This window comes from Uloborus diversus, chromosome 6 (genome assembly GCF_026930045.1).
Source record: "Uloborus diversus isolate 005 chromosome 6, Udiv.v.3.1, whole genome shotgun sequence".
Classification (NCBI taxonomy): Eukaryota; Metazoa; Arthropoda; class Arachnida; order Araneae; family Uloboridae; genus Uloborus; species Uloborus diversus.
This window is the reverse complement of record NC_072736.1, coordinates 14,167,780-14,184,789: the sequence shown is the minus strand read 5'-3', so window position 1 is coordinate 14,184,789 and position 17,010 is coordinate 14,167,780. Positions and strand designations below refer to the sequence as shown.

The 17,010-nt window shown below is 35.5% G+C and overlaps 1 protein-coding gene across 1 annotated transcript in view; it reads left to right on the top strand.

The window, feature by feature from the left end:
• The window catches only part of LOC129224231 (protein bark beetle-like), a 162,217-nt gene that overhangs the window by 131,601 nt on the left and 13,606 nt on the right, over positions 1-17,010 (top strand). The window contains exons 5-11 of the mRNA XM_054858652.1: positions 438-658; positions 2,647-2,911; positions 3,883-6,327; positions 9,540-9,787; positions 10,672-12,919; positions 13,820-14,262; positions 16,231-16,478. Coding sequence (XP_054714627.1) covers positions 438-658; positions 2,647-2,911; positions 3,883-6,327; positions 9,540-9,787; positions 10,672-12,919; positions 13,820-14,262; positions 16,231-16,478 — 6,118 coding nt within the window. The remainder of the gene's footprint in view (positions 1-437; positions 659-2,646; positions 2,912-3,882; positions 6,328-9,539; positions 9,788-10,671; positions 12,920-13,819; positions 14,263-16,230; positions 16,479-17,010) is intronic.

Below are 17,010 nucleotides of genomic sequence, written 5' to 3'. Positions count from 1 at the left end.
ACTTATTCATTAACGGCTGGAGAAGAAATGTTTTCACATTTTTGCAAAGAAAAAAGTACTAAAAGCAAGGAAGTTCTAATTTCAAAGAGGGGGATTGAGTCCCCCCCCCTTACCCCCCTATATGGGCACCCTCGGTTGCATACTTCACAAAACGTGTCACTTCTGTTATTTCTTACGAAGGAACATTAATAATTCAATAATATTAAAATCTTTCCATCTTCATTTTCCCGTTTTCTCAAAATTTTTTTACTCGCCTTAAAGTTTTTACTCTGGCTGTAGTTTTAAAGGATCCGAATAACTTCTATTCTTCTCAATCAGAGCTTAAAATGAAAAAGTTTGAGGACCATGTATTTTTTGTAAATTGTTTGAAAAGTGTGACAACTTGTAGCTCATTAATTCCGAATTGATTTTGCAATTTAATTTTGTTTATATTCCAGGATATGGTGTGTTTGTGAATACTAGTCTTAGCCAGATCACTCTCAACGGCGTGAAGGTTGAAGATAATGGAGGAGACGGCATTCATTTTGTCCGTCACGAGAGCTTCGGTGGTGCGGCTTCATTCTGCGACACTGGCAATATTCGGGATGAGCAGATTTATCCCGTCTATCGCAGCCACGTGCAGAAAAGGGAACAGCACTTTGTTCGAAATTGTGAACAGGTGAGAGCCTGTTTTGTATGAAGCTAAGCTGCATAGTACAGCGCTATGTTGTAATTTATTGTTTACTAGTGGTACCCCCACGACTTTGCCCGTAATAGAAAAATTAAAAGATCTTTTGGTTCGCCTGTATATTTACAAATAATGTATAGTGTATTTTCTCGCCAATTGGCTTGTACCCATGTTACGGTTCCACATTATGATAATTTTGTATATCGCTAATTGGCTTGTGCCCATGTTACGGTTCCACGTTATGATAATTTCGTAATATACTCGTCCATCTAATGATAATTTTGTTTTTAAAATTGGAGTAGAAAAAGAAACACATCGAATTTTTGAAAAATCGCTTCGAGGTGCACACCCCCATGCTACAAACTAACTTTGTGCCAAATTTCATGAAAATCGGCCGAATGGTCTAGGCGCTATGCGCATCACAGAGATCCTGACAGACAGAGAGACTTTCAGCTTTATTATTATTAAAGAAGATAAAGAAAAGATAGAGATGTTACCAGCAGTGTGTGAAGCTTAGGCTTTTGAATTGATTAACTCCTGGTATTTCATACAATGTGAGTAGTATATAAATGAAGGATCAATTGCAAAATTTTTTATGTCTTTTTTTTTACAAAATGTCATGCAAAATTTATCATTTTGTAAAGATTTATATTAGTTTTTATACCCTCATTTCAAGAAAAATCTTATTACAGTTCACTTGTTTAGTAACTTTTTTTAATATAAGTTTGTGTAAGTTTTTTAAATTTGCCAAATCACATCAGTTTTAAACGAGCTGATGCAGCTTCTGGTTTGAAAGAGGTTGTTTCGAGAAGGCTTCCACATTACCTAATGGGTCTGAAAACAACACCTATGGGGAGTGTCGAAAGTGTCATTTTTATGCATAAACAGGGTAATTTTGGGCTGTATGATATGCAAATTTTTTTTTCAATATTTATCCAAAATATGCAAGTGATAAACTAAATTGCTAATAAGAAATAGAAAAAAGGAATGCTACTCCATTTTTAATTTTAAATATCTCACCCATAATTTTGGTCAGAGTGGGAAATCCCACTTTTTGTGTGAACCCTGTAAAAAAAACCTTATATCAAACGCGTAATGTCTTTTCTTTGCCAAAAATTAAATATCCTGTCAGACATGTATTTTTTCTTGTTCATAAAAAAAAATTGGAGAACCTCATATCAGACATGTTCTGGCCAAAAATAAGAATACTGTATCTGACACATCATTGTTTTTGCCTCTTAACTTGTTTATTTTTATACAGCTATTATTGTTTGTTAGTGTAAAAACTAGCCAATTAGTAGTTGGTCTATATGTATGTAATCGAGTTGTGAAATAATTAACTGTTGGTGCTAAAAAAAATTGAAAAATTTTACCTAATACCAAAACAGAAAATTAATGTTAGTAAAAGTGGTGGAAAGTATGTGTCCTGGTTACACCTTCGAAAGTGAAACAGATACTGATTTGAATATATCCAGTTGTGTAATTGAGGGGGGATGCCATTTGCAGATTTTTAAATTTTAATGTAAAAATTCCCCCACTTTTTAAAGTTTTAACACACATGTCCCTCACTTTGATTTCCGTAACTCATGTTCATATCTGAGTGTCCCCCAACTTTTTTTTTCTGAAGATCACAACACTAAGTAATGCTGATAATAAAAGTAGTTTATCTTCTAAAAAGAAAACATGCCCTGATTTTGACATGTGATAACACTGCTTCTGATCTCAACACATGAAAAAAGCTTTCTTCAAAACTAGTGCACACAAATGTGGCTCAATTCTAAAGAAAAGAGTTTAAGACAGTTTCCAAACTTTTGTTATCTTTATTATCTGATTTAAATCCTAACTAATGAAATTTAAAGATACATTTTGTTTTTTTGCATTGTGTATTTTTAGTGTAATATTTTCATCCCTAAGGATGATAATATTGAACTACTTCTTAATTTACAATGATTAAATTATTTGTTCGCTTATTTTTAAAGATGTTTGAAGTGGCCAGTTGGACGGAACAAATCTTGACTGTGAATTTCATGGGCCTGACGAGTGATTTCACCGATCCCAACAATGCATCACGGATCGAAGTTTACGATGGTGCCACGGAGAGCAGCAGACACCTTGCAACAGTGCCAATAATCAACAACACCTTTCCTCAGAGTGTGACCAGCTCAAAGCAAAAGATATTGCTGAAATTCATCCCGATCAAAGGACACGATGCTTCATTTGTCATAGAAATTCTAGCCAATCAAGGTGAATATATTTCCAAACTTTTTATCTGTGTTCAAGGCTCTTTTGAGAATTTTTTATTATTTTATAATAGTAGTAAGTTTAGAAGTAAAAAAAAAAAATAATTTGGCTCTCTTAACGTTTCATCTTGTTCAAGTGAATGCTAAAAGTGGCTATTGAATAATAATCAACCATTTTATCAGAATTTTTTAATCTAAGAAGTGTTAGAATAGTTTAGTCTGGGACTGGGTTTCCCAAAGTTTTGTAGCAGGCAGACTCCTTTCATGAACCTGTATTTTAAACCTTAATAAGCTCAATAACATCAGCTATTTAAGTTAATTTGTTGCACTTTGCTATTTAAGGAAGCTCCCTTGTTTTCAGTTTAAAGAAGTGTGGGATTCACAATGAATGCAGGCACAGGAATTCCTGTAAACATGACTATCATCAATTACAGCGATTGTAAAGAGTATGTTTTTAAAGCAGAATAGTCAGGGCCGGATTTGGAAGTGTGGAGACCCCGGAGCAACGAAGGAGTGGAGGCCCCTAACCAGGGTTCAAAAAGATCAACATATTTTCGAAAATATGATACTTTGATATATATCCGAATATTTTAATATATATGTATATATCCGATATTTTCGACCCATGAAATTTAGGATATTTTGTAAAAATTTTATTGTGGGGGGCCCCTTTGTTGTGGAGACCCCGGGGCTGTAGCCCCACCTGCCCTCCCTTAAATCCGGCCCCGAGTATAATTACAATACTTTAAGGGAAAGTGCTTATCATAAGTAATTTTAGAAGTTCTAAGTATTGTTGTAATCTAGCCAGAAGCTGGAGATATCTTCATGCCAAAAAACAAAACCTGATCACCGATTTCTTTTTTGGTAATTATGCTTCTCTAAAAGATTCTGAACTTAAAAATGAAAATGTTAACAAAACGAAACTTGATATGTCAGTATTTATCTGCAAATTAAAAGTGTTTTTCTTTTTTTTAGGAAAAGCATATGACTTAAACATAACGAAGAGCAACATCTCTAACAATCAAGGCAAAGGCGTTACTATTGAAGACATGAGATCTGGAGTTTTAGTGAATGAGTCGTCAATAACCGAAAACAATTACTTAGCTGGTTTGGATGTTTCTGGTGGAAGTGGTGACGTTATGGTCAATAACTCGATTATTAGCCTGAATAAAGGCGATGGCATTAATATTACTTATGCTGGTGGCTTCATTCACATAGACCAAACATCCATTGCTAATAATGAAGGAAGAGGATTTAGTTTTTGGTCTAATGAAACATCTAATCATAAATGTCACAATTATACAGCCCACATTACCAAATCGGAAATAGTTAGTAATGGTTTGTATGGAATCCTTATTGGTAATCAGTGTGTTTCAAACTCTGTGTGGAACATCAGCATGAATTCTTTTCGAAGCAATGAGGATAGTGGTCTACTGATATCATCCTGCTGGAAGATTCGAAAAGCCGGTGTCCGTAGCAAGATATACGTAACTCACAATGAATTCATTGACAGCAATCACCTTGCTCTTAAAATGTCCCCAGTCTTACATTCTCATGTTATAATTGAACATAATCAATTTAAGAGACATAAACGTGGAGTTATTTTCATGAATGGTTTGGATGATGATGACTTTTTTAAAGCTTTTGCCGAAATCGAAATCCAGTACAATTACTTTACACACAACTATGGGAAGTTTGTAGCTAATATTGGTGTTGCTCAGGGTACTTCTGCCCAAAAAATGCTGTTTTATAAAAATGAGCTTGAAAATAATGTTATTACCGAACCTTTCCCGCACCTGAACCCACGTTCCCGCGTAGCCGCAGTCGTTGTGGTTTCTTCTCAAAACACTGATGTATATAGGAATCGATTCCAGAATTTTGAGTCTGTGTATGAACTTGGATCACATGTCGAAAGACATAATATAATAACAAATGCTACTTTTAACTTTTGGGGAGCTACAAATGTCACTAGAGTTTATGGGAAAATTTTTGACAGAAAGGATCGTTACAATCTTGCCCAAATTGAATTTTTACCATTTCTGACGCTTCGTTCTGATCTGGATACTACCACTGCAATATCCGACATGCACGAGAGAGATAAAATTCTTCGTTTTCGAAATGATTTTGAAATCGGCGGAGAGGTTCCAGGTGTAGAATACTTAAGGAGAGGTACATATGTCGTCAAAAGAGATATTTATGTGCATCCCGGGACTGGTCGGTTGAATATAGATCCAGGAGTTGTTCTAAAGTTTGAAAGATCTATTGGAATGATGGTCCAGGGTGCATTATTTGCTGAAAGTGAAAGTGAGTACTCGCCCATAACGTTTACGCTTGATGAGCAGAGTGGTCGGATCGACGAAAGCAAGGTCAGGTTGTCGGATGGAATGGAAGGACTGTTGGAGGTTTTTGTGGATGGAAATTGGGGAAGTGTCTGCGATTATGGATGGGACATAGAGGATGCTTCAATTGCGTGTAACCAAATGGGTTTCGTATTGCATCCAGAAGATTGGATGTTGGAGCAATCGGAGTTTGAACACGGCACGAGATATCCAATTAGATTATCAAACATTCAGTGTACTCTGTTAGATACTGATATCACTCAGTGCAAGTCCGAAAAAGATTTTGAAAACTCTTGTTCTATGATGGTAGGTCTTAGATGTTACCAACCATCCTGGTCAGGAATAAGATTGGGTATGGCTGCTGACCGAAGTAACCTAAAGAATGTAGTCGTCGAGTATGCTGGATTGCTCGACTACGCAACGAACAGTTTTAAGCCAGCTTTGCAGATTGATTTCAATAAGCACTACCTGCAAAAATTGAAAATTCACAGTAACATGGACTCTGGAATCGGTATCAAGTGGAATGAAATGTTTGTTCTAGAAAACAGGCAATTACTGGACTCTCAATTGAATTCGAACCGTCGTCATGGCTTAGTTGTGCATTCCCAGGGTTTGAATGTTCTCAGATGTGATTTCTCCAAGAATGAAGCTAGTGGGTTCCATTACAATCCTATGTTTACCAGATCGGAGCAAAGAGATCTGATTTCGTGGATTAATTTAGAAGAACGGGGTAAAGTCATTAGGATTCCGGATGATGTTCAAGGCCGGAATGTACATTTAAATACCGATGAGTATAGGTATCTGATTTTCACCAAAACAACAGCACTAAAGGAATTCAGCTTGACAACAAATGGAGGTCGAAGTATTGGGATAGTTGTTTTGAATCCGTTCGGAAAATCGACATCTGAAAATATGACGATATACGGACGGTTAGAGATTGCAGATGATGTGATACGCTGGGACCTTCGGGACAATTTGACAGCATTTCCTTTAAGAACCCCTGGATATGGTGTACTAGTGGAGTATAATTCTGGAGAAGATCCTAGTGGTCAAGGAATCATATACATTGCATCTGTTGATGGTAAGTTTTCTTGTGTGAAGATAAATATTTCTTGTTCATTTTATTATTATTATTATTATTACAGTCGACGCTCATTATAACGACCACACATTATAAAGACCGTCCCATTATAACGACCAGTGGTAAAAGTCCCAACTTTGTTCCTATGAACTCTATGTTAATTTGCTTTCATTATAACGACCTTTTTGTATCGTCTAATCCAATACAGCGACCGAATTCAGCGGACGCTATTTCTGGTGTTCTTTCCAATAAACAAATTTGTAGCTTGAAATGACTTTGATTATTGTTTATGGACATCTGCCTGAAGTTTTCAATGTCAAATCGAACTTTGAGAGGGGTGGAGGGATTACCATTCACCACTGCTAGCACAAAAAAATAATGGGAGGAGAAATCGAGAAATTTCCAGATTCCTAAGAAAAGGGAGTTGACAGATGTGTTGGTAGTTTGGTGTTTGAATCTAGTGGTTTTTAAAATTTGGGGTTCTCGAGGGACTTTTAAATGCTTCTTTGAAAAGCAAGAAAAACACAATTCATCACCTATATCAGAAACAGAAAATAATGTTTCGCAAAAATCACTTCTGTCAAAAAGGCGAACATCTGTCTGGTTTTATCTTCAGAAAATGTTGTGGTAGTAGTAGCAGATTTGCAAGTGTGTAACATTTTCCTCCCTATATTTTCTACTTTAAAATTTGTTTAATATTCTGTCATAATATTTTGCACACGATTTTTCTAAAAAATTCCTATGATAAAAATAATTTGGGCATTTAACTGGAATGTTTGAAAAAGTACCATTTTTTTCGGAACAGCGGGGCATGCATGATGACCGTGTATATATTTTTTAATTATACCTCTTATAACGACCACTCGTTATAAAGACCTTTTTCTCTGGGACGGAGATGGTCGTTATATCGAGCGTCGACCAGTCGACGCTCATTATAACGACCACACATTATAAAGACCGTCCCATTATAACCACCAGTGGTAGAAGTCCCAACTTTGTTCCTATAAACTCTATGTTAATTTGCTTTCGTCATAACGACCGTTCTGTATCGTCTAATCCAATACAGCGACCGAATCAGCGGACGCTATTTCTTGTGTTCTTTCCAATAAAACAAATTTGTAGCTTGAAATGACATTGATTATTGTTTACGGACATCTGCCTGAAGTTTTCAATGTCAAATCCAACTTTAAGAGGGGGGGGGGGGGAGATTACCATTCACCACAGCTAGCACTGAAAAAATAATGGGAGGAAAAATCGAGAAAATTCTAGATTCATAAGAAAAGGAAGTTGACTGATGTATTGGTAGTTTGGTGTTTGAATCTAGTATTTTTAAAGATTTGTGGTTCTCGAGGGACTTTTAAATGTTTCTTTGGAAAGCAAGAGAAACACAATTTATCACCTATATCTGAAACAGAAAATAATGTTTTGCAAAAATCACGTCTGCTAAAAAGGCAGACCTCTGTTTCTGGTTTTATCTTCAGAAATTGTTGTGGTAGTAGTAGTAGTAGCAGATCTGAAAGTGTGTAACATTTTCCTCCCTATATTTTCTACTTTAAAACTAGTTTAATATTCTGTAATAATATTTTGCACACTACTTTTCTAAAAATTCCTGTGATAAAAAACATTTGGGCATTTACTTGGGCATGCATGATGATGGTGTACATTTTTTAAATTTATACCTCTTATAACGACCACCCGTTATCAAGACCTTTTTCTCTGGGACGGAGATGGTCGTTATATCGAGCGTCGACTGTATGTTAAAAACGTAAGCACCATGATTTTTACACTTTTGATGCAGGATGTAGCAAGGAGCTGAATTTGACATATTTTGGCATTCCTCCCCCTACCATTTGTTAGAAATTTTAAAATTTCAGGTTTGTAGCCACACGTTTTCCAAATATTCAAGGTTTTCAAGCACTTGAAGATAAAATTAGTTTTTTCAAGCACTTTTCATTTTTTAAGGAACAAATCATGCAATTTTTTGCGAGTTACGGACCCACTTCGAAGCAGTAGCCCGAAGCTATGGCTTATTTATCTTATAGGCAAATCCGGCCCTATATGTAATTCACTCTTACCTGCAGATTTTTGTAATTTTTATGAAAATTCGTCAGTTTTTACGGTTAAAGGATTTTTACAATTTTACCAATCTGAACGTGTGAATTCCAGAAGGTTCTTCAAAATGTTTTGTCTGTAAGAACACAAAATATCTCGTTTTTGAAGCCACGCAAATTGAAAATAAACATTCTGAGAAAGAAAACAAATCATAATGAGTAGATCGTTCTGTTAGCGCAATGGGGGAGGGGGGTTCTCTTTGTTTTAGGTTCTAATTTAATACTTGTCAATTATTATAATAGTTGCAGCTGAATGTTTAGCTTATATTTTCATTTATATACTTGCCCAAATGGTTTTCAGTCCAAAATAGTGAATATAGGCATCTATATAGCACCCCAGTGACAGCTGTACTATTTGTATTTAATGTTCTTTTTTTTTTCCTTTTCTCCCATCAGAAAAGGACATTCGCTATTCTCTTCATTTTCATTAAACTATCCAAAAAAGAAAAAAAATAATGATTTTTTTTTGTTTTAAGATTTTGGAAAATGTGTTCTTACTAATTTAAGTCCTCCCAAAACTGGGGTGCATTGCCCCTCTATGCCCCCCCTCAATAAATCCAAATAATAATCCAAATATAAAATTTCTCCCTTCTGAACAAGTCAAAAAAGAAAAAAAAAAAGATTTTTAAAAATTTTTTTGGAAGATGTGTTGTTACTATATAAAGTCCTCCCAAAACTGGGGGGTGCATTGCCCCCCTCTGACCCCCCATAAATCCGCCCATGGAAACAAATGCAAAAAGGAATGTTTAATAGCATTCATTTCTCCTATTTTTATGTACTTTTGGTCAAGTCTTTCAATATACAATTGAGAGACATGCATAAAAATGATGATACGCCGTGTACTACACTGTGTACTAAGTGATTTACTGTATTTTATAGATGCAATGAAACTTCAGAAAAAAAATCTCTTAATTTTGTCTTTTCAGCAAACCCGTTTTTCTCACAAAGAAAAAAACTAGTTTGAGTGTAATTTGTTTCCTTTAAATTGAGAATGTATTACTTTCTTTTTATATCAGTTTCAGCACAAATGACGACATAAGCAATTAATTAGACATTTTGGGTCACTAACTCAACATTAACAACATCATTTCATATTTGTAGGACAAAGAGACAGATCTCCATGGGAGAGTCATCCAACAATTCACATAGATTCTGCGAGGATAACCGACTGTGGCAGAGGAATATACAGCCACCATTTCAACAGAGATATAAGCGATCACGGTGACCATTTTCATCGCTACACCAACGAAACCATACTTGTGACCAATACAGTGATTTCTGGAAGCAAGATGGAGGCCATTTTTGTATGGACGCCATTTTGGGATCCAGTTATTAAGAACCTTGCTGAAGTATGAATTTGCATTTAATGTTTTAAAATTCTATTGATAGTAAAAGGTTTATCTTTGTATAGGAACAATAAAGTGTATGTAAGCCAATGTATTTAAAATGCAAAAATTCAAAATGTTGTTGATACGTTTATTGGGGTTAGAAGGAACTACTTTATCAATGCATAAAGTTGTGATTTGTAAGATTTAAATAATGAGAGCAGAGCTATAAGCGGTTTTCACTCAAATTTTATGCGTCCAAAGACTGCAACTAAAAGGGTTGATAAAGGGATTCATTGTAACTGAAATGTGCCTATAACGTTTTTGCAATTTATGTTTTAATTATACTGATTTTCCATTTATTATTCTTATTCTGATATGCAGGATTTAAGAAATGATTCAAAGAAATTGTTTTGATATGTTTTTTTTTTTTTAAATTTAAAAATTAGCTTTTAAAACATTGTTTTAAAAACTGGAGCAATTTTGATCATCAGTTTACATATAAAAATGTTAACTTAACTTGAAATTCATGTCTTTAAAAGTACAAAAAAAAACAACAACCCCTGAATTGATTATTTCAGAAAGGGCGTAAGTCCTTTGGAAATCAGTAAGACTTAAGCCCTTTCTGAAGTATTCAATTCAACTATGTTTAAAACACCTGATTTGACTTTTATCCCATACACATAAACAGATTTGTTTAATTTACCTCATTTTTTTGTATGCTATTATGCTATCAAAGGCTAGATATAGATGCCTATGTTGCATAAAAGAAAGCAATAATGTGTATATTAGTTACATGGTGTATTTATGTGAGACATGCATTAAAAAATACGTAAGATTACTTTAGCTGTGAAATATCTTTAGTATTATGCAAATAGAAAGTAATAAATAAAGCATTTATTTTTCAGATCAACTACACCATTATTAATACTACAATAAACAGGAATTCTAAGGGCTTGCTGCATTACAGTAGAGATATCAGGAATTCTAATAATCTTTTTCATTGGACCATCAACAACACAGCTATCGAGGACAACGCTGAAGGCGGAATCGATGTTCGTCTTCCTTATGTTTGGCAGTACTCTGAAAACTACACCCACTCTTTTTCAATGCACAAGTGTTCTCTGATGAACAACCGAAAGTTTGAATTTTTGATAAGCGGGCATTTTGCAAAGGTGAACATGTCGGGCAATCGTTTCCAGAGGAATAACTGCAAGAAAGGAATTATGGGGTTTTACGGAATGGAGAAAGAACTTTTGATTGAAGAAAATGTGATAACCGATAATTCAGCAGTATTTGGGGTAGAATTTAATTTAAAGAGCCATGCTAATAAATTTGGACTGATACCTGCAAGTTTTCACAGAAATATTATCGCGAATAATCGGGACATAGGCCTTGGGCAAAAATTTGGATATCAGCCTACCAGTTATGCTCTTGCCATTCGAGGTGTTCAGTTGATTAACGTTACCAGAAATATATTTAACAATCCGAATTTGCAATTTGAGTTACTGACGGGCGTGCTGACCGGATCCGTCAAGAACAAAATTAATGTGGGTAGGAACTGGTGGGGATACATTGATCCTGCTGAGATACAAAAAAGGATATTTGATTTTGATGATTGGAACGGATATACCATTGCGGATTTTAATCCCTACCTTGGAACAGAAAATATTGATGGTGGAGTTATATCATTTAATTCCAGTGATCAAACACTGACTACCAGCGGATATCTGAATGGACGCTTGTACAGTGACTTGACATTGCCTTGGAAAAGCACACCATATGTAGTCACTGCTGACTTAACTATTATGCCAGGTGTCACTCTCAAATTGGATCCTGGAGTTGTGATCGAGTTTTACCCTAGTGTTGGAATATTAGCTCTCGGGGACATTGTTGCTGTCGGTAAATCCAGCAGTCCAATCGTCATGAAACCGGCCAGGATTTTTGACGAGAGAAGATTCCGCAGAAAAACCATACCGATCAAGTCCAGACTGTGCATTGATGAGAAATGTGATGAGAAAAGGCAAGATGGTTTTCTGGAAATATACAACGCTACTACTGAGCAGTGGGTTCCAATATGTGATGCTCGATTTACGGAAAGGAACGCGCAGGTTGTCTGCAAGGAATTAGGTTATAATAATTTGAATGTTCAGTTGGCTTTTGGACCGAGGTTAGACATGGTTCCTACGTTGACTTCACGTGTTAGAACTTGGCCGCATCCGTTGGAATGTATAGGTACAGAATCGGCACTGGGTGATTGTGAGTATAGATTGAATGGCTACATTGAGAGCTACAAGTGTCCTTTCGATGGAGATTATGTGTATGTATATTGTGGCTCTGAAACACTGGTAGGCTCAGAAGAACACTGGGGTGGAATTCGTTTCTCCATCCCCAATTTCGAGACTTCCGATTCCCCTCTGAATAGGCCAACGCTCAGTTACGTGATGAGTGATTCGTCTCGCTTGGAATATGTCCACATCAGAGGTGCTGGAGTCCTCCATAATGAAAAAAGTGCTGCACTTCAGTTGGTACAGAGGGAAATTCTGATTAATTACGTCAATATTTCTGAAAGTGCATCCCATGGCATTGAAACTGTTGGAGTGTCCGGCAGCTTGTCGTTCGACAACCTCATCATCAGTAACAATATGGGCATTGGTATCAATATTCTGTCTTTAACTGGTGAATCTTTTGGTGATGCATCAGTGTCAAAGCTGGGATATGATCCACTGAAGTCCATCGATATGTCTTACGGTATATTTGGCATGGTGGACATGTGTGATATGAACAAGGAAATGAGTGTGGAGAATAGAATTCTGCTTTACTACAAGTATGACAACCAACCTGTTGACTGTGTAAAGATATTCAGCTCTCTGCACTATGGAAAGCAGGTCGGTTTCAGGCTGCTACAGTTCAACCTGTTCGATGGGACCAAGTACGCTGCCCAACCGGATTTCATACAGATATATGATGGCGATGTCTTTAATGATACCACTCCACAGGTGGCTAATATTGGATGGCATCACGGATATGAAAATGTGACCAAGTTTTATGTCTCTACAGACAGCACTTTAAGCATACTGCTTCACACTATTGGTGGAAGTGAGGATCATGGGTTTATTGCTGAAGTTGTAACATTGCCAATATCACATCCTAAAGGTAAGATTTTTTTTCTTCAAGAAGTTAATACATTTTTTTAAATGATATGTGATGTATGACAAATTTGTAATGAACTTCTGGTTATAAAATTAACTTGTTAGCTTTTTTGTTTTTTATAGGCTCTGTTAAAAATAATTCTGCAAAAACAGTTAAGGGATAGATCCAACATTAGTTGTAAAAATAATACTGAGCTTTCTTTCTTCAATTTCATATTTTTGAGTAAAAAGCCTATGACTAAAAACTCTAATGATTTATGATTTGAATAAAAGAATCACGAATCAAGAGACAACTCGATCACTAAACATGGGCGCCAATATGCCCCCCCCCCCCCACCCTAGAAATTAGAACTTCTTTGCCTTCAGCGCTTTTTTCTTTGTAAAAATGTAAAAACATTTCTTCTCCAACGATTTTAATGAATAAGTTATTAAAAATGTCAAATTTTAATAACTAATCTGTATTGAAATTGGTTTTTATGGGGAAAATATTCTCCTAAACCATGGGGAAAATATCTGATCCCCCCCCCCCCCACTTAAAATTTAATTTATGAGCTCCCATGTCACTAAAGCAAAGAGACAATGAATATCACTTGTTTCACCCAAGCTTATATTAAAAACTTAAAGATTTTATTTTTGAGGGTAAGTGGTAGTTCATGTAGAAAATCTTTATGAATTCAGTGTTAGTAAAGTTTCCAAAGTTCTATGCTTGATTAAGTTCAGCCTTGAAATTAATTTATTAACTAACATTGAAATTAATTTGTAATTACTCTTATTCATTTTTATGTTTGGCAAAGATATAAGAGCTAATGGCAGAGCAAGTATAATAAAAAGTCAATGTTTTAATGCAAAATATTCATGCTTTTATGATATAATTTGAAGCTTATGTATATTTTTTATGTTACAGCTCGTAATTCTCAGCACAATGTGTCCTATTCTGAAATTTCTAACAATGGTTTAGAAGGTATTGCTTACAGAAGTGCAGGCGAAATAACACCAGCCATTACTCTCAGATACAATCGCATCGACAACAACGGCAGAGAATTGTTTGGAAACTTCACGGCAGGAAACAGCGCCATTTTACTAGATGTGCAGAATGCGAAAGAATTGTACTTCTATAACAACCTGATCATGAAGAACCAGGGTGGTCTACTGCTCAGGGTGGATTCCCGAACGGCAGTTTCTGCGCTGGATGGAGTTATCGTCAACAACCTTTTTACCGAGAACAGGAACAGGGAAGTTTTGAATTTCCAGGGCAGGAAAGCTGGTGCATTCCAGTACATCAATGTGTTTAGGAATTACTTCACAAGAAACTATGCCCAGTATAGAGACACAATATTTGTATCACAGGTATTTTATTGTTTTATTTATTTACTTTTTTTTTCAAGGTCTCAGTGGAAATAGACGAGTGAGGCTAATTTCATTTAAACTTTTTTCAATTAAATTCCAAAAGATTGCTGCTTGATATGCTGAATTATACTAATAAAGTTCAATTATATAAATCAAACTTGTTTGAGCACTGTCGATACAATTCAATTCATGCATGTGTAGCTAAGTTATTCTGTTAAGAGTGGAGCTGAATGGGTCACATCCTCAATCAAGGGCCAATTTCTGTGGCCGAGGCTTTGGCAGACTCAAACCATAGTTGAACTCTGACTCACGTCAGAGTTCAACTATGGATTTGTAATGCAGAATTTTTTGTTTATCAGTACTATGTCAATCCTAGTTCTAACATTGGCATAAACAGATAAGCTACCAAATATTTTCAAGATGAAAATATATCTATTAGTATAATTGAGAACAAAAGTTTGGTATATTTAACCCAATGTCTCCATAATACTCGATGCCAATCGCTTTCTCACTTTTAATATAGAGCAAAATTAAACTCAAAATGAGGGAACAAGAACCAGTCAATGTTGATACGGCAGGTGCGGATACAAGGGAGGGGCGATCGTCCTTCCCTTGAGGGACATTTCACTAGTAATTTTTCGAAAATGAAGTTCAAAAAACACAAATTTAGGTGAGTTTCATTGATGTTGGGAGAAGGGGAGGGGGTATGACTATATCCCGGAACTGTTTCGGAATGAAAGTCAAAAATTTTTGTGATCAATATTTTAAAATCAGTATACATAGTAAAAAGTATGTAGTAAAAATCAATCGCCCCTCCCTTGAAAAAAATTCTGGGTTCGCCCTTGTGATACGGAGGCCACTGCCATCTATCAAAGGCATTGGAAATTAATTGCGAAAAATTTAGCATTTGGTTAAGTTCTAATTTTGAACTTAGAGATTAACCAATTAACAAATTGATTTGGATCCATTGCCTAGCAACGCAATCGTTGGATTGCTGCTAGGTAGCGCTGTACTCTGTACCAGAAGTCAATGTGGGTATTGAGGAAAGTTCACTTTTCGAGGCAAATGCGATAGGCTTTTAGTATTATGACAATGTTGATTTGACCCTTCTTTTTTTAGAATTTTTGAAAGATTTTTTGAGTTGTAAAAAGAAAAACATCACAACCTAGTGTACACAAAATTGTTTAGAATCTCAATCTAAACGATGTGTTAACAATTTTACTTTCAGCTGTCTGTAACTAAAAATACACTCAGGAACACTGAAAATAGTGCCCCAAGAAGGAAGCATTGGATTGAAGAGAAATTTAATGTACAGAATAATACAGATGAGAGATACACTTGATCCCAAAATCTAGACAATTAAACAAATACAGGCTAAGAAATGAGACAAATACAGTGCTACTTTAATAGCGCATTGTACCACTTTTTGCTGCAACACTTGCCGCAATATGGTCCGACATTGAGCTAATTAAACTTCTGATGCTGTCTTGAGGCAGATGGACACAATTATATCTTTCTCCTTTCTTGGAGTGCTATTTTCAATGTTTTTGAGTGTATTATGTGTAAACAATTTATGTATTTTCAGTAAGTTACCGCCCTATAGCCGGGGCTAAGGCAGAAACACATGAAATACGCCGCCAGCTCAGTCAATTCCAGCAGAGGACTGCAGTTTCGTGCTTATTAGCACTCATCAGCTCGTGGGGGCCGGGCTGATGAGTGCTAATAAGCACGAAACTGCAGTCCTCGGCTGGAATTGACTGAGCTGGCGGTGTATTTCATGTAATTTATGTATTGTTTACAAACAATTCTGTAGTCCTGACTGGCAAAAGTAAAACCACATTAAAAAATGAATAAATGAATGAATGACAGTCCAGTCAAATCATATTGTAATAATCTACTTTTGTGGTTATTTGTTTTGTACAAGGATGTTTTCTTTCTTTTAAAAATTTATCTATATTTATTCCATAGGTTATTTCAAACTTGACCGAAAACCTTGCATATAACAACACTGGAAAGCATTTACTTGATGTCAGAGGCTTTCAGCGCATGCCTTTATCATTCCAAACATGTGAAAAAAATTGGTTTTGGAGAAATGTAGCAACGGATATCTGGGACAAGAGCACCATCATTGCTGGCAAAGCTGGACAACAATTTAACCACAACTATTTGGTTAACCCCGACAACGATTTTGAACTTTCGGCAAGGAACAGGAGCCTGTAAGCATATGCTGTTAATATTTTTTAAATTTTTTCTTTAAGCTTTTTTTTTCTGAAAGATAAAATATTAATTATTGCTAGTAAGTTCTTAAGAATCCTTGTTTTGTTTTAAAAATTTCTTATTACAAAATGGATAACGTTAACAAAGGTGAATTAGATTTGTCCAAGCTGTTTCAATATTGCAGTGATGATTATTCAGAATAGAGGTGAAAATAAGGACTAACTGCTAAAATATGAATGTAAAAACCGTAGTAAATCATGTTCTCTTTAGTTGGGATAGAAGCAGCAATTGATTCATTCAGAAATTTTAGTAAATACAGTACAATTTTACTATTTTATGCCTTGGTATGTCACAAAATCTGGTTATTACTTGTATGGCATCATGCCCCCCCCCCCCCAATCCCTCTTACTCTGAGAAATATTTAGAAAGCTATTTTCATTGATGCATGAACTCTAGTCTTGCATCCATTTTTTTTTCAAAGGATGTTTTGTTTAGCCTTCTAAACCCTTTATGTCAGAGGAAAAAATAAGC